General features: G+C 49.1%; 1 protein-coding gene across 4 annotated transcripts in view; it reads left to right on the forward strand.

Annotated features, from left to right (window-relative positions):
- ldah (lipid droplet associated hydrolase) overlaps window positions 1–27,352 on the forward strand; it is a 414,051-nt gene that overhangs the window by 363,574 nt on the left and 23,125 nt on the right. For all 4 annotated transcript variants that reach the window (XM_070885075.1, XM_070885076.1, XM_070885078.1 and 1 more), the window contains one exon: window positions 1,297–1,379. In XM_070885075.1, coding sequence (XP_070741176.1) covers window positions 1,297–1,379 — 83 coding nt within the window. The remainder of the gene's footprint in view (window positions 1–1,296; window positions 1,380–27,352) is intronic.

The raw sequence follows: 27,352 nt of genomic DNA on the forward strand, positions 1-27,352 counted from the left end.
GGCAGCAAGTTGAAATCTACCGCATTGTGTCTCAGAGACCTTGGAAGCTGGAGTAAACTGGCTGATTAATGTCTTGTTTTGTTCTGCGCTTGCATAACGAAATTTTATCATACATCGAGGAATTCAAACTATTTACGTCAAATGCAGCTTACTGTTTTAAAGGCTCAGTGCCTTTGAAAACTATCTTTATCAGGTAATATCCAAATGAGTATACTTCTTTAGGATGCAGTATCTCCCTTTAAGAAATGTTCATTGACTTTGACAAGCTGTGAAACTCATTATTATTTGAATTGTTTCCCCCTTAAACTTACTGGGATGGTAACAGTCATTATTGCATTCATCACTACATTGCCATACGCACTCATGATCCAAACAGTTTGCACTCTTGCCAATAATATTTATTGAAAATTGTTTGAAATAATATGACTTAACTTGCACAAATTTGCCAATTTGTGTAGTATTTTTTTTTAAACTTATACTTAAAAAATACAAAGGGACTCCTTTGGAAATTATTTTAGGGCTTCCCCTGAAGGCAAGTTCATAATCTCAGCTGAGTTATTGGGCAAATTGCCAAGTGGAGGCAAGGCATTTTGCTGGTGGCAGGAGAAATCGCAAGGTTGATCTGCCCATTGTTGCTGAAGCACAAACTCCTGGTGAATGATCAAGAATGGCCCAGGGGTACTTTTCTCTTTGAAGATGTACGGAGGTCAACAGTCACCATGGATAAATCTATGATAGGTTGGAGGAACTTAAAAAAGGGGAATAAATAAAGAAAAGAAAATCAGGTCGACAGAACAGACGTACTTAGCCACACAGACCAGAAGGTTCCAGGTTTGATCTCAGTTCTGTGCTGAGTTAGACAATCTGAGCCAAAAGCATAGTTCCAGCTGCTGTGACATAATTTCTGTCTCCAGTACTAAGCGTGGAAGTGACCTCCATGGCTTTACAGGTCTCTGTGTAAAGACGTTTCGCTGGCTTGCTGTTCTAAAACATGTACTCATTCTAGGCCCTCATTCAACTGGGAACTGCCTGCTTCTATCTAACTGTTCCATTCTTTCATGATTTTAAGCACTTCTATAATATCATCCTATAACCTGCATTCTAATGAAAAAGGCATCACTTTAGTTAACAGGGTGTTGCCTGACGTGTTTTAGTGAAGACTACACTATTTTATCTATATTGACTTTTAGAATGAAATATTTTTGCTATTGCTTTCAATGTTAAAAGTTTTTTTTTTAGGTGTTCTGTTTAGTCTCATGATAACCTGCTTAACTGAGAATTCTTGTTTCATTTCAGCTAATGCCATGTATATGGGAAGCCAGGAAATGGTGCAGGTTGTACAGAGGGATGATTCCACCATAAGCCGGTGTTTGGACAAGGTATTCTAGTTTCAAATTTGTAGTCAAAATACTGATGACTTACTATTAGAAATCATTGTTTCAAATATAAGAACATAAGCATATAAGAAATAGGAGCAGGAGTAGGCCCTATGGCTCCTCTAGCCTGCTCCACCATTCAATGAGATCATGGCTGATCATCGATCTCAACTCCACTTTCCCGCCTGATCTCCATAATCCCTTGATTTCTCATGACTCCAAAAATCTATCTATCTCAGCCTTGAATATATTCAGAGACTCAGCATCCACAGCCCTCTGGAGCAGAGAATTTCAAAGATTCACAACCCTCTGAATGAAGAAATTGCTCCTCATCTCTGTCTTAAATGGCCTACCCCTTATCCTGAGACTATGCCCCCTAATTCTAGACACACCAGCCAGGGAAACAACATCTACCCTGTCAATAACCCCTCAGATTCTTGTATGTTTAAATGAGATCAACTCTCAGTTAACAATGTTGTTCCAATTGGGTTTATCTAATTGAGGTTCAAGCTGCTCCACTGATCATCGTGGAGCTTCCCCACTGAACAAATGAAGATCTTGGAATAACGAAGTCACCATATCAGTTGATTAATTCTTCCACATTTGAGATTATTCATAAAGCTGTATGTTATAAATCATTGAAATTATGGTGTGTGGGCCTTCTGAACGGCACTTTATTAAGTGTATATCTTATAGTTGTGTCTCTGAAATCATTTATGGTAGATATGAACAGTATTAGATAGAAAAAATATCATCTAACAGGTCAAGATACATCTGTTATTAGTTTATTAAGCACAAGGAATGTAGTAAACAAAGTATGATTAATGGATCACAGATTTTTACAATAGTTGCAACTTAAACTAAATACAGGTCTATTTCAAACTTTCTGTAAAAACATAAAAGCACATTCCCTTTTGACAAGCTCCGGTGTCCCACTACCATTAAATACGGGCTGTATTTAATGCAGAGTGTGAGCTGCTGTTGATGGTAAAAGGAAGGTTCACATCAAAATCTTGTAATCTTTCTAAAAGTAATTCTGTCTACAATCATGTGCTATTGCCATAGTTACTGACCTTTGTCCTTTAGTCAGAACTTTTTAGCATGCTTTTATTTGGGTTTTTTTTTGGTGTTCATCAAGGTAAGCAATTTAGTGCTGCCACTCGTTATCAGCAACCAGCACTCCGGGTCAGGCAGAGCACAGCCAGATGCAGTGTAAAGCCTCAACCTCAGAAAAACCCTCTCTATTGCCGGATCTTCGGTGGCACGCTACCCTCCCCTTTAATGAGAAATTTCTGGCTCTGCTCCACAGAGTTCCCATGCCCCACTCCAATCAGCAAGCTGCCTGTCAGTGCTGGCAGCCTGTCTGTTTTATTAGAATGAGGCCTGACCACGATAATGGTTTGGTCCTTCCGGTGACATCATTGGGCAGGTGGAGCGGATGCCCCGCCCACCACCCATTCCAATACCAAAATCTACCCTGGAAAGTACCAGGACAAGCAACTACCTTACGTTCATTCAGATCGTACTGCCTTATAAAGAGCTTCATATGAGTAAGCAGGTAAACCTGTGGATTTGGCATTAACCTCGCCAATGAATTTGACTTTGTTGAAGTGTCCTAATTACTGTATTATTAAACTTGAAAGGTTTATTTTCAAAGTTAATGGGGACTCCTTGAAAGTACTCCTGTCCATACACAACATGCGACCATTTAAAATTGGTTAAAATTGTGGGAACGACCTTTCTCCTGGGATTGAGCACATTTGGAATAGATTTCACTTGAAACGGCACAATTATTCCATGGATTTATGACTTAAAATCTAAAAGCCACCCACTGGTGCTGATTAAATGTCAACTCAGGAACAGTTCACTTTAATTACTTTGTTTAAAGCTAGCACACTCCCCTATTGATGAGCTGAAAGCAAAGTTATCCACCAGTATATATAAAAATATTCCTGTTAATACAAATACAGGCAGCTAATAGATAGGCACATTCCTCATCACAATTAAACAACTCTGAAAGAATCTTAAGAAGCAAAGGGCTGGGTCCACCTGGAGTTTCACAGCATGCATGCGACGTCAGGAGGGGTTCCTTGCCTGGAAGTCAGCCTGATTGACAGGCTGGATTCCATTTGTGCAGGGAATGCAGACTAGGAGGCTGCAGCAACAGGTAAGTGTTGGACCCAGGACGTTGGGGGGCGGGTCCGATCGGAGTCGCGATCTCGAGGGAGTGGATGTGGTGTTCCAGGCCCAGGGGTGGGGGATCCGAACCCTAACCCCGGGGGGTGTGATCTACTGGTGGGAGAGCTTGGGGGGGGGGGCCGGGATGAAGCACTCTTGCTCTTCCCGGCTCACCAGGATTGCTCCCCAAGGCTGAGGGTGCCTCGTTGCAGCCAGCGGGAATCACGAGCCCTGGGATCCCCAGCCGCCTGAGGTAAAACCTGCAAAGCAGGTTAAAGAAAAGGCCTCAGGCCTCATTATCATATGTAAATTGCCAACCCACCTCTTGACAGCGGGTTGAGTGAAAGATAAAAGTGGGGGGGTTGGGTCGAGGTTCAATTGTTTCAACTTTCATTTCTACCATCTGCCATGCCTCCAACCCAGCCAAAGTCTCCCACTAAATACAGTGCTAACCAGTTAATGGACTCCGTCCTAATGAGACCGTTTCATTAAACATTTACTCAGTTACTGATATGTTTCTTTTAAAAATCACAGATGTTTCAGCACAGAAAACCATTCAGACCATATGACTATGCCAGTGCTAGTTGCATGTCCAAGTTGTCCACTTTAATCCAATTTCACTGCTCTTTCCCTATATGCTGCAGTTATGATGCAGATACCAATTTGATACCAGTATCTGCTGCGGGAGCAATGCGAGGGGACAGGATATATTCATAATAACCTGCTTGTAAAGCTCTCTGCTCCGTCAAAGTAGAGCTTTGCACTCATGTACTTAAAACTCATGCAGAGAACTCGACTTACTGGCATCCGAATACCAGTGAAACTTAAATATTAGGAAAGTCTGGAATATCCTGCTGGCTGTTCACCAACATTAAAACATAAATACAGTGCAGCCACTTACCTAGCTAGTTGTTAAACTTCAATTTTAAGGTATCAAAATTTGATTAATACGACTAGTTAAAACTAGTGTCGGATTAAAGACCATTTCTTCCTGTTCTTATTACAGTTTGAGCATCCGAAATCCAGAGTTTTGAAATTCGGAATGTTCCGAAATCCCGACACCGTGCCGATCCATGGCGGAGTTGTCCGGAAACCAGAAAATGTTCCGAAATCCGGACTCCCCCGCCTCGGCCGCCCAGCCCCGGCCCGACCGACCTCGGCCCGACCTACTCACCCCGGTCTCGGCCCGCCTGACCTCGTCCCGGTATCGGCCTGCTGACCTCACCTCGGCCCGACTGACCTCACCCCGGTCTCAGCCCGACTGACCTCACCTCAGCCCGACTGACCTCACCCCGATCTCGGCCTGCCTGACCTCGCCTCGGCCCGCCCGACCTCACCCCGGTCTCGGCCCGACCGACCTCACCCCGGTCTCGGCCCGCCCGACCTCATCCCGGTCTCGGCCCGACCGACCTCACCCCGGTCTCGGCCCGACTGACCTCACCCCGATCTCGGCCCGCCTGACCTCGCTTCGGCCCGCCTGACCTCACCCCGGTCTCGGCCCGACTGACCTCACCTCGGCCTGCCTGACCTCACCCCGGTCTCGGCCCGACTGACCTCACCCCGGTCTTGGCCCGACTGGCCTCACCTCGGCCTGCCTGACCTCACCCCGGTCTCGGCCCGACTGACCTCACCTCGGCCCGCCCGACCTCATCCCAGTCTCGGCCCGACCGACCTCACCCCGGTCTCGGCCCGACTGACCTCACCCCGATCTCGGCCCGCCTGACCTCACCTCGGCCCGACTGACCTCACCCCGGTCTTGGCCCGACCGACCTCGCCTCAGCCTGCCTGACCTCGCCTCGGCCCGCCTGACCTCGTCTCGGTATCGGCCCGACTGACCTCACCCCGATCTCGACCTGCTGACCTCGCCTCGGCCTGCCTGACCTCACCCCGGTCTCGGCCCGACTGACCTCACCCCGGTCTCGGCCCGACCGACCTCGTCCCGGTATCGGCCTGCTGACCTCACCTCGGCCCGACTGACCTCACCCCGGTCTCGGCCCGACCGACCTCGCCTCAGCCTGCCTGACCTCGCCTCAGCCTGCCTGACCTCGCCTCGGCCTGCCTGACCTCGCTTCGGCCCGCCTGACCTCGTCCCGGTATCGGCCCGACTGACCTCACCCCGATCTCGACCTGCTGACCTCGCCTCGGCCTGCCTGACCTCACCCCGGTCTCGGCCCGACTGACCTCGTCCCGGTATCGGCCTGCTGACCTCACCTCGGCCCGACTGACATCACCCCAGTCTCGGCCCGACTGACCTAACCCCGGTCTCGGCCCGACTGACCTCATCCCGGTCTCGGCCCGACTGACCTAACCCCGGTCTCGGCCCGACTGACCTAACCCCGGTCTCGGCCCGACTGACCTCACCCCGATCTCGGCCTGACTGACCTCACCCCGGTCTCGGCCCGACTGACCTAACCCCGGTCTCGGCCCGACTGACCTAACCCCGGTCTCGGCCCGACTGACCTCACCCCGATCTCGGCCCGACTGACCTCACCCCGGTCTCGGCCCGACTGACCTAACCCCGGTCTCGGCCCGACTGACCTAACCCCGGTCTCGGCCCGACTGACCTCACCCCGATCTCGGCCTGCTGACCTCACCTCGGCCCGACTGACATCACCCCGGTCTCGGCCCGACTGACCTAACCCCGGTCTCGGCCCAACTGACCTCACCCCGGTCGCGGCCCGACTGACCTCACCCCGGTCTCGGCCCGACTGACCTCACCCAGATCTCGGCCCGACTGACCTCACCCCGATCTCGGCCCGACTGACCTCACCCCGGTCTCGGCCCGACTGACCTCACCCCGGTCTCGGCCCGACTGACCTCACCCCGGTCTCGGCCCGACTGACCTCACCCCGGTCTCGGCCCGACTGACCTAACCCCGGTCTCGGCCCGACTGACCTCACCCCGGTCTCGGCCCGACTGACCTCACCCCGGTCTCGGCCCGACTGACCTCACCCCGGTCTCGGCCCGACTGACCTCACCCCGGTCTCGGCCCGACTGACCTCACCCCGGTCTCGGCCCGACTGACCTCACCCCGGTCTCGGCCCGACTGACCTAACCCCGGTCTCGGCCCGACTGACCTCACCCCGGTCGCGGCCCAACTGACCTCACCCCGATCTCGGCCCGACTGACCTCACCCCGGTCTCGGCCCGACTGACCTAACCCCGGTCTCGGCCTGACTGACCTCACCCCGATCTCGGCCCGACTGACCTCACCCCGGTCTCGGCCCGACTGACCTCACCCCGGTCTCGGCCCAGGCAAAAATGTTCCGAAATCCAGAAGAACACAGAATCCAGAACGGCCTCAGTCCTGAGGCTTCCGGATTTCCAACGTCACATCATATAGTGTATAAGTTGATTCTGTGTAACTTCCTGCTGGGGCCATGTATTACAGTCTTTAATACCCAGCCTTGAGTTCACCCAATTATACACGCTCCAGAGGGTGTGTGTACTTCCAGCAGGATTTGTTTATTCGGGAAATTTGCAACAAAGTAAAACGTTGCTTACAATAGACATGATTCTATTGGCCCGAATTTTGCAATCAGCGGTGATTACTCCGACAGCTGCCCACAGAGGTTTTGCGGCCTTTTGAACATAGACTTGCTGTCATCAGGCACCTGATCCAGCGTGGCGCCATCTACAGGGGATAAGAACATAAGAAATAGGAGCAGGAGTCGGCCATTTGGCCCCTCGAGCCTACTCCGCCATTTAATAAGATCATGGCTGATCTGCAGCATCTGTGAGATAGGCAAGAAACAGCGTGGCTCTTCAACCAATCAGATTGAAGAATCCTCACTGAGATACGTGGAAGCTAAATTGGATAAGATGGTGATGCGCGATCTGCCTGCACCCATTGAAAGTAGTGCAGGCTCACGCAAAGGTTGTGCTGCTTGCTCATTAACATAATTGAAGCACTGACCCCAGCGCTAAACATGCTGCGGGTTGACTCAGCACTCAACAGAGGCCTAATGTCGTGGGAACTCTGCACTTCTTAAAGGGGAGGTGGCTTGTGACAGGTACCTCATTTTGACTGGCACTGGAAGTTAGTAATGTCTCATCAGGGCAGAGAAATGGCACCTCGGTTCTCAGATGCAGCCCTGGAGGCCATGGTGCAGGAGGTCTATCGGAGAAGACAGGTCCTCTACCCGCAGAGGGCCAGGAGGCCTTCCAGACACACTATTTGAAGGCAGTGGGTGGAGATCGCTAAAGCGGTCAGTGACACCAGTCTTGCCACTAGGACATGGATCCAGTGCTGGAAGAAATTTAATGGATCTCACACGAGTGGTCATGGTCAGTGAATGCATTTTCAAATGCCGTATCCCACCAACTGCACCACTAGCCTCACACTGCTCAATGGACCACAATCCCCATCACTCACCTACCACAATCTAGAGCAATCGCAACTCATACCTCACAATCATAACTTCACCTCATCCTCACATCTCATACCCACATCGCAAACCTTGCACACAATGCCAGCTATTCAATCATGGCAGGCACATCACCCAAGCATATTGCACCGCACTCACTTAGACACTTCCCTTTCTCTTGCAGACCAAGATGGCTCACAAATGGCACGAGCAGAAGCAAACTGGCTGAAGGAGAGCACATCTGCAGAACCTCTGAAGTGGAGAGTTCTGGAGATAATTGGAGGGGCCATCACTGAGGCCGTGGTGATCGGCAAGGCTAAAAGCAGTGACGATAACGGTTTACTTATACCTAATCCTTCTCACATCCCCCTCATCCCTCAATGTCTTCTCACTTACAAGCTGCTGATGATGTAAGCATCTTGCTTCCCGTTCCCCTTCCCTCACCACAACTCGACCCTCGTGCTTTTCTCCTTTCAGATACCCAAAAACTGCCACCAGCCCAGCCTGCATAGGAAGAAGTAGAGGAAGCGAGTGATGGAGAATACGAGACATCGTCACTCGATCTGACAATCCCAGGCACCAGCTCAGAAAATGGCACTGTATGAACCTTAGGGTAGTATAGAGACAGGACGAGGGGAAAGGGTAGCGCAGGTGCCAGCTCCCCGGAGGGCGAGGTCGCACACGAGTTCTGCTGCAGAACACTCAGATGAGGATGTCAATGGGCGGGAACCTTCAGAAGAAGGGTGATGGCTAAGCACACAGAAATGCTTGGTGCAATCACAAGCCTGCCAGAGAGCCTTTTGTTACTATTGAGGAGATGGAGGTGCCCGGCACGGGGTTTTGCACGGAGCCTGAAGCCCATGATTTCCAAGATGGAAGTTGGAGCACTTGTGAACCCAACCATGATGCTGGGTGTGATGGGCAATGTCGCAGCTTCCATTGCAGCACAAGCAGAAGCGACCAAATGAGTACTGCAATGGAAGCTCAGACTGCTGTCGTGCAGGCTCAGCTTGCTACCATACAAGATCAGACGGCTGCTATCGTGGCTGGGTTTACGAGTGTGGAAAGGGGCTGGCAGGGTGTCACAGCAGTCCAGCAATCTGTCCTCTAACAGGTGGCTAGGGATGCTGAGGCGCTGCCCCAGGGGCATGGTAGCGGTTTCACGGAGCAAGAACCTGCTGTCCCCTCTCAGGATTACAGCATTCATACTTCCACCGCTGACACTCTGCTAGTGCTATTGCAGTTGCCTGTCAGCCAGCCAGCCCATGCTACTGCCGCATATGCCAGGGTGGCTCAGTCTATAGCCGGGCCTTCTAGGCCCAGAGCAGCTCGAGGTCGTCCTGCAAGACCATCTGCAGTGTCTCCCACGGAAAGTCAGCAGCCTTCCACCAGCCAGGCTGCAGCCACTGGGGTAGCACTTCGTAGGAGCATTAGAATAGGCAAAGGCACATGAAAGACAGACACTAAGGGACCACACAAGGGTGATTAGATGACTTTGTTATGTAATTTTGGAATTAACCATTTATAAATTATGTTTGGAATGTGTATTTTGCGGTGGCTTTCATTTTAGCATTATGGCCAAGAGTATGCTGTGTTATTGTGTGACAGAGGGATGGTAAGGTGGGGAGTTTTGAGCAACGGGGATCTGGGGTTTCATTCAGGGGAACTGGAGTTTGATGATGTGCTCACGGACAGCCCGTCCGGAATGGGGATTTGCATGTTGCCTCCTCCCTTCCTCCTCCTCCCCCTCTTCCTCCTCCTCCCCATCTTCCACCTCCTCCTCCTACCCCTCACTCTCCTCTTCCTCCTCCCCTCCTCCTCCTCTTCCTCCTCTTCCTCCTCCTCCTCCTCCTCCTCCACCTCCCCCCTCCTCCTCCACCTCCACCCTCCTCTTCCTCCTCCCCCTCCTCCTCTTCCTCCTCCTCCTCCGTCTCCCCTCCTCCTCCCCGTCCTCTTCCTCCTCCTCTTGCTCTTCCTCCTCCCCCTCCTCCTCTGCCTCCCCTCCTCCTCCTCTGCCTCCCCCTCCTCTGCCTCCTCCTCTTCCTCCTCCTCCTCCTCCTGAGGTGGCATGGACTGTGCCCTCATGTTGGCCAAGTTGCGTAGGATGCAGCAGATCACCACGAATTGGACACCCGCTCCAGTGAATATTGAAGAGCTCCTCCCGAGTGGTCAAGGCAGCGGAACCCTTGCTTGAGCACCCTGATTGTCTGCTCCATGAGGTTCCTCAAGGCAACGTGGCTGTCATTATATGATTGCTGACCACGAGTAATGGGGTTGTGGAGGGTAGTCATCAGCCAGGTGCAGAGTGGATAGCCCTTATCTCCGAGCAGCCAACCTCGGGTTCGACATGCTGGCTGGAAGATTGCTGGCAGACCGGTCTGGCACAGGATGAACGCATCGTAACTGCTGCCAGGATAGCAGGCATTCGCCATCGTGATGTGCTAGGCGTGGTTGCACATCAACTGTACATTAAGTGAGTGGTAGACTTTGCGGTTACGGTACATCGCAGCATTGATATGTGGCTTCTGCAAAGCCACGTGTGTGCAGTCGATGGCGCTCTGCACCATGGGGAAGCCCGATATCCTGGCAAAGCCACGTGCGTGCTCCTGCTGCTTCTCTCTGCTTGGAGAGAAGACAATTAAGTCCTTCCTCCTAGAGTACAAAGCCTCTGTGACCTCCCAGATGCAGTGATGGAAGGTGACCTGCGAGATATTTGCTATGTCGTCTGTTCCAGCCTGGAAGAATCTGTTAGCGAAAATATTCAGGGCCACGGTCACCTTGAGGGCCACTGGCAGAGCCGTCGTCATCTTGCTCTGAGGCTGCATCTCTGGTTGCTGGAGGTGGCAGAGTTCTGTGTCCACCTCCTTACTGAAGCAGAGCCACCGAACACACTGCTTCTGGCTTGGGTCTAGATAAGAGAAGTGCTTCCTGAAGACCTTAGGTGGGTAAGGCCTTCTGCTGAGAGCCCTCCTCCTTCCTCTGCAAGCAGCTTGTCTTTGCTGCCTCTGCTCTATCTCCCTGTTATGCTGCAGCCTGAGTGGAGCTACAAATAGAGCCCCCATGACAAGGAGCAACAGGTGTAGTCAGAGGCCTTCCAATAGCAGCCAGCATTGCCAACATCCAACAGCACTCCCTGCACACTTTAACAACATTATAAATGTCTTCCAGCAAGCCAATGTTGATTTTAAAAAGTCTGCAAAAGCCAGTACAAGAGCAATAATCAGCTTACCTGCAAGTTGCAGGTCCCTCGTGCAGCTGAACACACATTCAGCTCTGTGTGTTTATGAGAGGGCGTTGTTTGGAATGGTGTCGTCCAAAATGGCAGGTTGTACATCAAATCAGCATTAGACACTGACTGAAGTCACAATCTACCTATTCTGCACCAAGGTGGCAACCAACGCAGGCCGCGCCAGAAATAGGCAGAAGCCAGGGGCCACCATTTTCTTCCAATTAAAGCACATGGTATTGGGGGTAATGTATTGATGTGGATAGAGAACTGGTTGGCAGACAGGAAGCAGAGATTCAGGATAAATGGGTCATTTTCAGAATGTCTGGCAGTGACTAGTGGGGTGCCGCAGGGCTCAGTGCTGGGGCCCCAGCTATTGACAATATACATCAATGATTTAGATGAAGGAATTGAGTGTAATATCTCCAAGTTTGCAGATGACACTAAGCTGGCTGGCGGTGTGAGCTGTGAGGAGGATGCGAAGAGGCTGCAGGGTGACTTGGACAGGTTAGGTGAGTGGGCAAATGCATGGCAGATGCAGTATAATGTGGATAAATGTGAGCTTATCCACTTTGGTGGCAAAAACATGAAGGCTGAATATTATCTGAATGGCAGCAGATTAGGAAAAGGGGAGGTGCAACGAGACCTGGGTATCATGGTACATCAGTCATTGAAAGTTGGCATGCAGATACAGCAGGCGGTGAAGAAGGCAAATGGCATGTTGGCCTTCATAGCTAGGGGATTTGAGTATAGGAGCAGGGAGTTCTTACTGCAGTTGTACAGGGCCTTGATGAGGCCTCACCTGGAATATTGTGTTCAGTTTTGGTCTCCTAATCTGAGGAAGGACGTTCTTGCTATTGAGGGAGTGCAGCGAAGGTCCACCAGACTGATTCCCAGGATGGCAGGACTGACATATCAAGAGAGACTGGATCAACTGGGCCTGTATTCACTGGAGTTTAGAAGAATGAGAGGGGATCTCATAGAAACATATAAAATTCTGATGGAACTGGACAGGTTAGATGCAGGAAGAATGTTCCCGATGTTGGAGAAGTCCAGAACCAGAGGTCACAGTCTAAGGATAAGGAATAAGCCATTTAGGACCGAGATGAGGAGAAATCTCTTCACTCAGAGAATTGTGAACCTGTGGAATTCTCTACCGCAGAGAGTTGTTGATGCCAGTTCATTGGATATATTCAAGAGGGAGTTAGATATGGCACATATGGCTAAAGGGATCAAGGGGTATGGAGAAAAAGCAGGAAAGGGGTAATGAGGTGAATGATCAGCCATGATCTTATTGATTGGTGGTTCAGGCTCGAAGGGCCGAATGGGCTACTCCTGCACCTATTTTCTATGGGCCCAAGTTTCCACACGTGCCTAGAACGGTGCAGTCCCGACCTGGACGCCCGTTTTTCGCACCACAAAGTGCGCCTAAAAAAATCCTCCGTATTCTCCACCTCCCTGCAGGTCCTCTGGCCCTCGGCGCAGCCAGCACGAGCTGTGGGGGGGCGGAGCCAGGTCCCTGCACTGAAAACAGTGCCGGGACCTCTGCACATACGCGCTACAGTGGGCACGCAAGTGCAGTAGCTCCAGGCGCCGAATTGTGTGGGAGGGGCCCGAAGCACGCAGCCCCTAGCCCTGGCCGAATGGCCTCACTGGGGCTGCGTGAATACGGCTCCTCCCACGGCCAGCTCCTGCTCCCGCCCCCCGACCAGACCCGACACTCGCTCCCCGCCCCCCCACCCCCTGCCTCCGGACCAGACCCGACACCCGCTCCCCCCCCACCCCCGCCGCCTCCGGACCAGACCCGACACCCGCTCCCCGCCGCCTCCGGACCAGACCCGACACCCGCGCCGCCCCCCCCCCCCCCGACTGACCCGCCCCGAGCTCCTGTTCCCGCTCCCCGCTCCCCCGACTGGACCCGACCCGACCCTACCCGCGCTCCTGTTCCCGTTCCCCGACTGGACCCGACCCGACCCGACCCGCGCTCCCGCCCCCCGACCCGACTCCCACTGGACCCGACCCGACTCCCGCTCCTGGACTGGTTCCGACCTGACCTTCCCCCCTCCCTCTCCCTCCCTCCCTCTCTCTCACCCCCTCTCTCTCTCCCCCCCTCCCCCCCTCTCTCTCTCCCCCTCTCTCTCTCTCCCCCCCCTCCCCCCCTCTCTCTCTCTCCCTCCCTCTCTCTCTCTCCCTCTCTCTCTCTCCCCCTCTCTCTCTCTCCCCCTCTCCCTCTCCCTCTCTCTCTCTCCCCTCCTCTCTCTCTCTCTCTCTCCCCCCCTCTCTCTCTCTCTCCCTCTCCCTCTCCCTCTCTCTCCCTCCCTCTCTCTCTCTTACCCAACCCCGACCTGAACCGAACCGAACCTCCCCGACCCGACCCAACTCAACGCCACCTACCTGTAAATCTGGTGCTCTGGTGCTGGGCCGGGCCCTGCCCGAAGTCTCGGGTCGGCCCGTTCAGCCTTCGGTCCAGAAAGGCCTGCCTGAAGCACTTTCACACAGGTAAGAAGATGGTTTATTTAATCTTTTCTTTGCTTATAAATGTTTATTCAGGTTGGATTTATTTGTATAATATTTGTAGAAGTATAAATAATGATTTATTGTAGAATTTAATGAGTTCCCTTCCCCCCCTCCCCCCCCCACCTCGTTCTGGACGCCTAATTTGTAACCTGCGCCTGATTTTTTAATGTGTAGAACAGGTTTTTTCAGTTCTACAAAAATCTTCACTTGCTCCATTCTACTTTAGTTTGGAGTACGTTTTCACTGTGGAAACTTTCAAATCAGACGTCAGTGGCCGGACACGCCCCCTTTTGAAGAAAAAATTCTGTTCCAAAGTAGAACTGTTCTACCTGACTAGAACTGCAGAAAAAAAAATGTGGAGAATTGCGATTTCTAAGATAGTCCGTTCTCCACCAGTTGCTACTAAAAATCAGGCGCAAATCATGTGGAAACTTGGGCCCTATGTTTCTATGTTTCCCGAAACTGGCCTTAACTAACGGCGCAAGGGTACCGAATTACATGGCGGCAGAGTCTAAACCAGGAAGTATAAACCAAGAATTATAAATTAGATTTAAATCATGTACAGAAAGCAAAATAAAGATTGGGAAAGAAAGATGGGATTCAAAGAGAAAGATAAAAGATATTTTTAAAAATCTCCAACACTAATAAAATTCTGAAGGGATGACACTGCACACTTGTAAAATTACATTTACAGGGCCAGAGAGGTTGTTTGGCAATAATTATGACTGATCACACGGTTAAAAATTCACTTACACCTGAATCCACCAGCCCTAATTTTTTATGAGTACTAAATGGGGAAGTACTGCATCTTCACCCCCTTACATTGATTTCAATGTCGAATCTTTCGCCGAGGTACTATTCTCGCACAGCCTGCAGAGGAGCAGCGTAACACGGACCGCAACTTCCGGATTTCCGCATTTAACTGTGCAAGTGCGAACTTCGGAAGTTGCTGTCCGACTTACTCCAGAATAACGATAAGAGCTGTTAGCCTCACCATTATTCTCAACGCAAATTCCAGCTCATTCTGGGTCTTGTCCTGAACAGCGAATTTCAGGAATTCTACGAAAACAGTTTCAACCTTTTCTAATTTCTGAAACTCTCGTATCACATTGCTCTGGGCAGTATCACCTTGCGATGGAAATAACTTTCTACAAATTAGCAGAAATAGAGGCAGCTGGTTGGCTGTGGCATTACCCTAGGATGCTAAACTTGAGGAAGGAGGCAGTAACTGGAAACCAGATGTTAAACCGCAGGGAGAGAGGGAGTGTCACACCAGGCTGCTGCTGCTATAGTGTGGTCGGACAGAATCCATGTAATGGCTACTTTACATGCTGAGTTTCCCATTTTGCCTGTCAAGGAGGAGAACTACAAACCAGAGGCTTATTGGAAGAGCAGATCGGAGGGTCTTACCCAGGACACCCTCATGCCCATCATCAAAGAGCCGGCATTCCACTCAGGGTAGTAACTATGACAGCTCAGTTAGTACAACCCTCCCCCCATCTCATAGACTTAAGGTAGATCGACAGAGAAATCTTTCTCTCTGACACAGAGGGTGAGCTGTGTCCTCACAACAGCAAAAATTGCATATCTTTTTTTTAAGTCCAGACCAGCAGGCAACAGAAACTAAGCTAGAGAAGTAAGCTAATGTTCAAAGGGATAGTAAGTTATGTCTTTATGTTTTCCATAATGGAGAAGTATAAGAAAGTTAATAGTACTCACTGTGAAAACTGTACACTGTTTCCAATCATGTACCTTATGTAAATGCACCCGTGGACAGTTTACAGTGGACATATATCTGCTTTAATACAAATACTTTTCAGTCCACCTTCCATGAAAAGATGAGAATTCACATGGTGGTGCATATAATACGTTTCAGTAACCATGGTACAGAACATGGGGTTCTCTGCTGTAATCCCAAGCTCATGCTATTATCTAACGAGAAATTGAGAAGTAAAAGATGCACTCTGGATCATAGGGGTCATAAGGTTAGCTTACAGGAATGACGAATGACGCTGAACCTGAGAGGCCAGCAAAAAAACATCAAAAATGGTGAGAACATTATTCAATCATTCTTATTGCAGGATGTTAAACCTGCAATGTAAAGCCACAGTTTGCAGCAGTGATGGATTTAGAAATTAGTGAAAGGGGATGTGAGCCATGCACGTGTGAGATTCTAGGGAACCTATCGCATGGCCATCCAGAAAATTTTGATTATTGCCACTTTATTTGGTGCATTTTACAGTTTTACAGTTTTTTGGAATTCTCCCCTTCAAGACAAAAATAATTTGGGAGGTGTCATGTATGTAACCTTCATGTAACAACACTGCAATACTGTATAAACTTGAGAAATGCACACCTTGACCACAGGGGGTGAGCTTGTGGGAGACACTCCTCACCTGGTCAGCCAGATATATAAAGGGAGGTCCCACGCAGGGTCATCACTTCTTGGTCCTGTGAATAAAGGTTCAGGTCATGGAGTGACCTTGTCCATAGAATGTGCCTCGTGTGGATTTGTGGTATTGTGTAAGGATTTTACAGTGGCGACGAGAAACGGGAATCAGCGACCCACGAGAATGGCTACCGGTAGCACAGAGGAATGGTACTGTGTTGGTGAGGACTGCGATGATTTCATTGAGAGGCTTCAGCAGAGCTTTGTCACGAAGGACTGGCTGGGAGATGCAGCGGCCGACAAGCGAAGAGCTCACCTACTGACCAGCTGTGGATCTAAGACTTACACACTCATGAAAGACCTGCTAGCACCCGAGAAGCTGGCGGACAAAACCTTTGAAGAGCTCAGCAAGCTAATCAGTGAGCACCTCAAACCGGCGAGCAGCATACACATGGCCTGACACAGATTTTATACCCACCGATGTCAGGAAGGACAGAGCATACCGGACTCCGTTGCGGACCTCCGGCGCTTGGCCAGCCTCTATAAGTTCACAGATGCCTGCAGGGGGGAGATGCTAAGGGATTTCTTTATTGAGGGCATTGATCATGTCGGGATTTTCAGAAAGGTAATCGCGACCAAGAACTTGACCTTGGAAGCGGCGGCGTTGCTGGCTCAGACTTTTATGGTGGGGGAGGAGGAAACCAAAATAATATACGCGCATAACTCTGACTCCAACGTGGCGATGGATCAGGGGGTCAATATTATAAATGCAACTCAGAGCCCAGCAGGCAGGCAAGGGCAGTTCGACACACCCCAGGCAGCAATAGACCCCAGAACAGGTTTTCAACACCGACAATGGCAGGCTGAACGGACATTTACACCATCCCAGTGCGCAATATGTTCTGGGATGGGGCCATTGACACCCACTAACAGGGTGCTCAAGAGCAGTCAAAGGGACAATCAGCGAGGAATTCCTGGTAACAGCTCTTTTGTTCACAACAATGGGAATCTCAGTTCATGCTGAAGGTGTGGGGGCAGACATGTTGCTTGGACTGGCAGGTTTCAACAGTTCGCCTGCAGAAATTGTAACCTCACTGGCCATTTAGCTAGAATGTGCAGGAAGCCTGCGACCAGGCTAATTTACGAGGCGGATGGACCAGAAGAGGGGTCTGCGAGGCAGGATGACGTGTGGGGCAAATCAACGGACGCTGAAGTTCAGCGGGTTCATGTAGCAAACAATCACAGCTCGTGTACCAAAAAGCCACCTATGATGATGAAGGTCCTATTAAACGGCATCCCGGTACGCATGGAGCTGGACACGGGGGCCAGCCAGTCACTCATGAGCATTCAACAATTCGAAAAGCTATGGCCACTCAAAGCCAGCAGACCCAAACTAGAATGCATTGAGACTCAATTACGGACATACACCAAAGAAATCATTCCAGTGCTAGGCTGTGCAATGTTGGCTGTCACACACAATGGATCAATGAACCGGCTGCTGCTCTGGATTGTCCCGGGCAGTGGTCCTGCACTTTTGAGGAGGAGCTAGTTAGCTCAGATGAACTGGAAATGGGGGGATGTGCACGCAGTGTCATCTGTGGAGCGAAGTTCATGCTCATAGGTTCTACAGCAATTTGAATCGCTATTCCAACCTGGCGTCGGGACGTTCAAAGGTACTAAAGTAGTGATTCGCATCACCCCGGACGCCAGACCAGTGCACCACAAAGCCAGAGCTGTGCCATATGTGATGCAGGAGAAAATTGAAAGTGAATTGGACCGTTTGCTGAGAGAGGGCATCATCTCGCCCGTTGAATTCAGCAACTGGGCGAGCCCCATTGTTCCCGTCCTAAAAGCGGATGGCTCGGTCAGGATCTGTGGCGACTACAAGGCCACTATCAACCGGGTGTCCCGACAAGACCAATACCCGCTTCCGAGAGCGGAGGATCTTTTTGCCACGCTGACAGGCGGCAAGCTGTTCACCAAGTTGGACCTCACTTCAGCCTACATGACCCAAGAACTGGCCGACGAATCCAAACTACTGACCACAATCATCACGCACAAGGGACTGTTTGTTTACAACAGGTGCCCGTTTGGCATTCGATCAGCGGCCGTGATCTTTCAAAGAAACATGGAAAGCCATTCCTGGAACGATCGTATTCCAGTACGATATCCTCATCACGGGTCGGGACACCGAGGAACACCTCCACAATCTGGAAGAGTTGCTACGCCGACTGGACCGGGTAAGCTAGCGACTCAAGAAGTCTAAGTGTATGTTTTTGGCTCCCGAAGTCAAGTTTCTGGGCAGGAGGGTTGCTGCAGACGGGATTCGGCCTACCGAATCCAAAACAGGTGATTCGACAAGCGCCCAGGCCCTGCAACACATCAGAGTTGCGTTCATTTCTCGGACTCTTGAACTATTTCGGGAACTTTCTGCCGAACTTAAGCAAATTGTTGGAGCCACTACACGTGCTCCTGCGTAAGGGTTGTGATTGGTTTTGTGGGGACTGTCAAGAACGGGCTTTCAAACGGGCGCGTAACCTACTCTGTTCAAATAAGTTGTTGACCCTGTACAACCACTATAAGAAGTTAGTTCTGACATGTGATGCATCGTCTTATGGGCTTGGGTGCGTGTTGCAGCAGTGCAATGCTGAGGGGCAACTCCAACCTGTGGCTTATGCCTCCAGGTCGCTCTCTCAAGCAGAACGTGGATATGGGATGGTTGAGAAGGAAGCACTCGCGTGTGTCTATGGGGTAAAAAAGATGCACCAGTACCTTTTTGGCAGGAGGTTCGAATTAGAAACAGACCACAAGCCGTTAACATCGCTGTTGTCAGACAGCAAGGCCGTCAATGCCAATGCGTCAGCTCGCATACAGCGATGGGCTCTCACGTTGGCTGCGTATAACTACACCATCCGGCACCGGCCGGGCACTGAAAACTGCGCTGACGCGCTCAGCAGGCTTCCACTGGCCACCACTGAGGGGTCAGCAGAGCAAAGCACTGAGATGGTCATGGCCGTTGATGCCTTTGACAGCGCAGGCTCCCCCATCACAGCCCGCAAGATCAAAATCTGGACCAACAGAGATCCCCTCCTATCTTTGATTAAGAAATGTGTCCTGACTGGGGATTGGGCGGCCACACACGGAGCATGCCCTGAGGAGGTCAGACCGTTTCACAGGCGGCTGGATGAGCTCACCATCCAAGCCGACTGCCTACTATGGGGCAGCCGGATAGTCGTGCCCCAGAGGGGCAGGGAAGCTTTCATCAGGGAACTCCACAGCGAGCACCCAGGCATCGTGCTGATGAAGGCCATTGCCCGGTCACACGCTTGATGGCCGGGAATTGATTCAGACCTGGAACACTGTGTTCGCAGGTGCACGACGTGTGCTCAGCTGGGAAATGCCCCCAGGGAGGCCCCGCTCAGCCCGTGGCCCTGGCCCACCAGGCCATGGTTACGCATTCACATAGACTACGCGGGTCCGTTCATGGGAAAAATGTTTCTCATCGTGGTTGATGCGTACTCGAAATGGATCGAGTGCATCATTTTGAATTCGTGCACGACATCCACCACTGTGGAGAATCTACGTGTGGTCTTTGCGACCCACGATTTGCCGGACATCATTGTTAGCGATAATGGCCCATGTTTCACGAGCTACGAATTCCGGGAGTTCATGTCGGGTAATGGCATCAATCATGTCAGAACAGCACCGTTCAAGCCGGCCTCCAATGGCCAGGCGGAATGTGCGGTCCAAATCATAAAACAAGGCAGGCTCAGGATTCAAGGTCCCTTCCTTCAATGCCTCCTATCGCGCCTCCTGCTGGCCTATAGGTCCCGACCGCACTCGCTCACGGGGGTCCCGCCCGTGGAGCTCCTTATGAAACATACACTGAAAACTCGGCTGTCCTCATTCATCCTGTCTTGTCCGACATTGTTGAGGGCAAGCGCCAGTCCCAAAATGAGTACCATGACCGTAATTCAAGGGGGAGCTGTATAGAAATTGGTGACCCCATATTTGTTCTCAATCACGCTTTGGGGCCCAAATGGCTTGAAGGTACTGTAATAGACAAAGAGGGGAATAGGTTCATCGTGGTTAAACTTAACAATGGGTAGATATGCCGCAAGCATCTGGACCAAGTAAAAAAAAAGGTTCAGCATGGACACTGAGGAACCTGAGGAAGATCATGAGATGATATTCACACCACCGCCAGTGAATGAGCAACAAGAACATTCAGCAGCATGCACAGTCCCTGCGGTCAGCCCGGACAGGCCAGAATCACCACAGGGGACAGACACGCAGGCCAAGGCTCAACAGCCAGAGCCCCAACTGCGGCGCTCCACGAGGGAACGCAGACCACCCGAAAGACTTAACCTGTGATCCCAATAAGCCGTTGGGGGGGAGGTGATGTCATGTATGTAACCTTCATGTAACAACACTGCAATACTGTATATACTTGAGAAATGCACACCTTGACCACAGGGGGTAAACTTGTGGGAGACACTCGTCACCTGGTCATCCAGGTATATAAAAAGGGAGGTCCCACACAGGATCAGCACTTCTTGGTCCTGTGAATAAAGATGCAGGTCACAGAATGACATCGTCCATAGAATGTGCCTCATGTAGATTTGTGGTATTGTGTAAGGACTTTACAGGAGGGTTGCCGATTTTGAAAATAGAAGTAATTGTAGAAATGTTATTGCAACTTTAGTGAGTCCAATTCCTTTCATTGGCAATCAAACTCCTGATGCATTATGTTCATCTATAAACTGAAATTGTTTGCAATAAACATCTACAATAATCTAACTTGCAGAGCAATCTGTACACGGCAAAATTGACCCTGTGCTGGGCCTTTTGGCACCTGATTGACTGATACTGGCAACCAATGAAAAATGCAGACGTTTCTTATGAATTGCGAATAAGCAGGCACATTGGTTGAAACACTGATTGGCAACTCAAAATGCTGCTGCATTCACAGTATTCATGCCTAGATTCATTTTAAGAACCAGAATCATATCTTCTTTCAATATTCAAATATAAAAACCATTTAAATCTGCAGATCTTTTCTCATAACTTAGAGCCCCAAGTCTTAGAATTATCCAGTTGCTTTTTCCTAGCCTTTATCCAATGTATCAATGTACTTTTTTGTTGGGGTGCCAACAATTGCACACACTGACCCCAATTGGTGAGTTGCACGTCTTTTAGACAAATGGAAAATGCCTTGTACCCACTGATGGTCTGAAGAGGTGTTTATATCAGAATGTTGGCGTAAGACCCAAGTAAAATGTACTGGGATCCATGGAAATTAGAGTGCAGCCTTTAAAATTCAGTTCTAGCTGAAGATTGCATCGGAAGTCTGGCGGTGCGGCATGTAAGTAAGCAACAGTGCTTGGCTAGTATGACTGGATGTCTCATGTCTCTTTTTATGGCACTTTACAAGACTGTCTAGCACTGGAAAACCTGACAGGAAGATAAAGAAGGCAGCAGGATGTGACTCTTAGCCAGAGAAGAAGATGACATAATTATATTGAATCTTAACATTCAAAAGCTGCTGGATGAAATAGAACACAGGAGAAAGAGAATGGCAGAAAATCTGCCAAAAAGACTGCTTGTGCCATCTGGAGAGAGGTGGTGCTGGCAGTGAGTGCCAACTCTCTCATTCCCAGAACGGCAGAAAAGTGCCGCAAGAAGTTCAATAATCTGACCAGGTTAATCAAGGTAATACTTTGGCTACTCTCCCTTTGCTTCATTGAGCATCCTGGACACCAGCACACTCTTCACTATCTAAAAAATAGCAACCCTACAGCTAACCATTTAGTGTTTTCTTGTTAAAGGGAGCACTAACTCAGGACCTTATAGTATGGTTACCTCTCTCATCTAACGGCAGTTACTTGCATGCTCAACCCTAAAATACTCCCTCCACTTTAACAAGGTGATACCATCATATCTCATACTTCAGTTCTCCCATGTTACTTGGCGCACTCTCCTTAATCACTCGCCTTTGTCTAATTTTCCCACAAGAGACAGGCCACGGGACGGGAATTCTCAACCTGTAACACCTCACATCTTACAAGCAACAGGCCATGGAGTTATGGGAAGTTCTCTGCTCTTGTTATAGAAGATGGCAAGGTTATGGGCATAGTGCAGGTATTAGTTTAGTGACTGCAATTATATAGGACCCTGGTGAGACCACACTGGGAGTATTGTGTACAGTTTTGGTCTCCTTACCTAAGGAAGAATATACTTGCCATAGAGGGAGTGCAACGAAGGTTCACCAAACTGATTCCTGGGATGGAAGGGTTGTCCTATGAGGAGAGATTGAGTAGACTCGGCCTATATTCTCTTGAGTTTAGAAGAATGAGAGGTGATCTCATTGAAACACACAAAATACTTACAGGGCTTGACAGGGTAGATGCAGGAAGCATGTTTCCCCTGGCTGGGGAGTCGAGAACCAAGATTCACATTCTCAGAATAAAGGGTTGGCCATTTAGGACTGAGATGAGGAGAAATCTCTTCACTCAGAGGGTGGTGAATCTTTGGAATTCTCTACCCCGGAGGGCTGTGGAGGCTCAGTCATTTAGTATATCAAGACAGGGGCTAGTGCGGGAAGGTGGATTTGAGGTAGACCATCAGCCATGATCTTATTGAATGGCAGAGCAGGCGCGAGGGGCCGAATGGTCTACTCCTGCTCCTACTTCTTATGTTCTTATGACTGAACATTACATAGTTGTTGCGGCAGCCCTGTGAAGAACCACATAACTTCAAGCATCCCTCTTTCTTTGTCTTCTTAATCCCAAAGGGTTAATACTCATCCATTCTTAACGTGTACCCTTCTTTCCTTTAGATCCACCACAGCAGCAGGGGCACATGGGAGGTGGAATATGATGAAGATGAGGAAGAGATACAGAGACACAATGACTGTTTGTGAACTCTGATAGTGGTGTCCAGTGTTCCTCTGCCCCAGTCCCCTCAAACGCTCCTCTGCATCAGCTGCTTCTTCACTCCCATGCACCAGCTCAGGTACTTTTGTCTGGTGGAGTTAGATGGTGTTAGTGAGGAAGTGGCACCTTGTGACACTCACAGGACAAGTGAGCTGGTTGAGTGGGGAGTGGGTGAGGACTTGTCACCTTCCCAGCACAGGCTGAGGAGAAAGCTAATCATTATTTTGCAGTTGTAGGATCTGGAATTCAAACATACCTGAAAAGAAGGACTTGAGGATGTTCGTGCAGCCTCTGAGGTCAGTCTCCAAAGATGTGCGACAACTCTCAGATGTACACAATTATTGAGCCTAAAGCTCTCATTTTCCGCAACATCACATAGAAACATAGAAAATAGGTGCAGGAGTAGGCCATTCGGCCCTTCGAACCTGCACCATCATTCAATATGATCATGGCTGATCATGCAACTTCAGTACCCCATTCCTGCTTTCTCTCCATACCCCTTGATCCCTTTAGTCATAAGGGCCACATCTAACTCCTTTTTGAATATATCTAACAAACTGGCCTCAACAACATTCTTCATTGCAAAAATCAATGGAGCTTGTGACAGTTTCAAGGAAATCTGCAGCAGACTCCTACCTAGGAAGCAACCAGGAACCAGCCAGAGCCTCCATGGAAGCACAGATAGCAGCTCTGGTGTCAATATGGGGGGCAATAGTCGGCACCCTGAATGCAGGCTTCCAGACCATGGCAGTCGTGATACATGCTGCTGTTCAGATCTAGGGCTCAGTGGAATAGTGACGGCTGGAGTCGATCTTCCTGTTACTGCCACCTCACAGAACAATGGCAATACCAGGCCTCTAGGACACCACACTAATGGAAGGCATGAGGCAACACCTAGCTGCTCAGGACCAAAATCCAGAGATGCAGCCAGCAGTGGCTCCCTGCCAGGAGCAAGCTGCCATGAGAGCCACTTCAATCCATGATGCTTTTATAGAAATATGAGCAGCCAATCACATCTTGTGATACTGGTCCTCAGGTAGCACCTAGGAGAAGCACTATAATATGTGATGGAAAGAAATGCTTTCCCACCCAAGGAAGCAAGCACAGTGTTAGGAAAGAGTAGGTTAGCTATGTCCACTTTGGACTTTGTTGTATTAAATTGGAATGTGAAGTTATGTTGTGCTTTACTATTCATGAAGGTTAGGGTCATACAGGAAAGAGTGCACTTATTTTGTGCTGATGTGATTTAATGTTCTAGCATGAGTACTGGATTTATGGATTGTTCCTTTATTTGAAGATGGGGGAGCAGGAAGTAAGACCTGGTATCAAAGTTAAACTTTAGTAAACAGAAGCAAAAGCCTCAGTGAAGTCATGTCTCTGATATCCCTTGCAGCATTTACTGAGGAGTCCTCTGAGTGAAGGTATTCGTGATGCTTCCCTCCATATATTTCTGTCTACAAAGTAGCTAGGACCACCTCCCCAGCAATGTTCAAATCCAGGCTGAAGTTGTGCAAGGTACAGCTGGCTACAACTATGCATGACAAATGAGCGACAGCACACTACAAAGCCACTTCAGACTTATCTAGGAAGCAAAAACTTTAAGATCTATGGTCCTCTTGTATTTCTAGACTTATGTAGAGGCATGTGCCCTGGTATAGCTCTCTCCTCTGCTGATGTTCATATCACTTCTAGTAGGGTCAATATCCATGGGAGCAGGAGGTAGGCTTTGTGACCCACAAGCCATCCGTTTGCAAGACTTACTTCACTGAAGGAGGCCCAAGCAGGCCAAAATTCAAAGTATGATTGTATTGTGACAACTTCCAGCACATATTGCTTTGATGTGTAGGGTCCTTTGCATGCTGTCACATACAAACTGTACATTCAGGGAGTGGAAGCCCTTCCTACTAAGGAAATTGAGGAGGTTTTCTGTAGGAACTCACAAAGCAACAACTAATGCAACCTGGGCCTTAGGAAAGCCAGCAATCCTGTAAAACTGGATGGCTCTATCTTATTGCTGCCTTGCGGTGATGCCAAAAATGTTGAATTGTCCAACCCTCCTGTCAAGTGGATTAGTCACCTGATGAATGCAGACCTATTCTACACTTCGGCTGATATTACATAGATATCCCATGGCTGTCTGGATTTGTCAGTGCCATAAAAGTTGAGCATGGTAGTCACATTCAGAGCCACAGAGAAAGCAGTGCAGGCAGATGGCCATGGCTGCAGGTTATCATGCAGTAGGTGGCAGTGCTGTCTTATTGCCTCAATTGAGGAAGTGCACACTTATATACATCATCTCACTAAAGACCTCATATGACCAGTTTTGCCTGTATCTTCTATGGGGGGGGGGGGGTAATGTCTGGTGAGGTTCATTCTCCTTAAGTGCTGTCTGACTCTCCTTTGCTCCATCTCTTTGCTCCATCCTGTGCTGCTCCTGCTACTCCTCCATGCTAATGGCATACTGGTACTCTCATAAGGAATACCATGTACTGTGAAGGCTTTTTGTCAGTGGGAAAGGGTCAAAGTCTCCCAATAGTCGCGCACACTCCAAGTGGTCTCACACTTATTGGGATGTGCAAGAGGTGACAGAAGAGCAATATGGGGTTAGAGACATCAGCCACGGCTGCAATCCAACCCACAATTCATTGCACTTTTAAGTAGTTGCTCATTAGCATAGATGAAAAAGGAAGATTTGGGAATGGTTATTAATCAATTACTGAAGATCCCCAATCAATTTCAAGCTATTAACAGATATAATAAAAACTCAGATGCACCTTTGGACATCGGATAATATATTATTATTCATCATAATAATGTCATTCTGTATTCCTGAGCCCAACTCGCCACACCCTGATCCCTCCTAGCAGCACTCACAGCCGTTGGCCACCTCACACTCTTCTGGTCAGTGTCCCAGGGCCCAGTTTCCCCACTGCCCCCCAGCCATTGTCCCAGGCCCTGGCTTATCCACTCCCTTTAAGGCACAGGCTGCAGTCCCCTGCTTCCGTCCAGGTCTCAAAGCTCATCTTTGCTTTAAGATCCAAGTTTTCTCTCACTCCCCCATATCTTAATAACTCCCAGATATACCATTACCAGCCAGAGCCATTGCTCCTGATCCACTGACATAGTGACAGAAAAGCCATCCCATCTATGGTAGCAGTTCTGCAAGTCTTGGCATTAAGAAAAGGTAAAAGATACAATTTGAATAAGTCAATGTAGGAACATTTTTGAGAGGTATATAGAAAAAATAGGTGACAGAGAGACAGACTTACTAAAGGTTCACTAGACTGACTCCTAGGAGGCGGGAGGGGATTGTCCTATTAGGAGAGATTGAGTAGACTGTGCCTATATTCCCTAGAGTTTAGAAGAATGAGAGGTGATCTCATTGCAATGTATAAAATTCTTAAGGGGCTTGACACGGTATATGCAGGGAGAATGTTTCCCCTGGCTGGGGAATCTAGAACTAGGGGTCATGGTCTCAGATTAAGGGTCGGCCATTTAGGACTGAGGTGAGAAGAATTCACTTAAAAAATTGTGAGTCTTTGGTATTCTCTACCCCACAGGGCTGTGGATGGGATGCTCAGTCATTGAATATATTCAGGACAGAGATCGAAAGATTTTTGGATACTAAGGGAATCAAGGGATATGGGGATAGTGCAGGAAAATGGAGTTGAAGTCAAAGATCAGCCATGATCTTATTGAATGAGGGAGCAGGCTTAAAGGGCCGAATGGCCTATTCCTGCTTCTATTTCTTATGTTCGTATGTTCTTAGATATGAAGAAAAAGGAAGAATCGATAAGACAAAGAATTGGAGATGAAAAGTGAGATATAGGGATAACATTAAGAAGTTGTTTGAAAGGCATACAGAGATAAAGTGTGAAAAACAAAAAGAAAAATAGATTGGGAGACAAAGAATTATGAAGTGAGAGAGGAGCAAAGGGAAGTTACAGTAAAGGGGAATCACAATTTTTCTTTTCTTTTTGACCACATGCCACATCATAGTATATCAACTAAACTGTTAAAAATAAATCCTATTTAAAAGGCCACAATGACACCTAGTATGAAACAAGTTGGTTGCAATGGTGCTACCAATGTCCTGTGACCAGCAGCGTTTTTGCCAAAATCTGTGTCTGTATTGAGAGATCTCAAACCTGTACTTCACGATATTTAACCATTTAAGGGGGAAAAAATCATAATAAACAACATGAATTTTCTATGATTTAGTAGTTGGATTTAAGCCTGATGGATAACAGCTGGAAGTATGCAGTAGTTCGAGAGGCACCCTAATCACTTCTAGTGATAGATGCAACTCATTGTATTCCCGAGAGAGCTTTTCATTACTAATTGCAATTGATTGCTTTCAAGCTT

Source organism: Pristiophorus japonicus, chromosome 7 (assembly GCF_044704955.1).
Source record: "Pristiophorus japonicus isolate sPriJap1 chromosome 7, sPriJap1.hap1, whole genome shotgun sequence".
Lineage (NCBI taxonomy): Eukaryota > Metazoa > Chordata > Chondrichthyes > Pristiophoridae > Pristiophorus > Pristiophorus japonicus.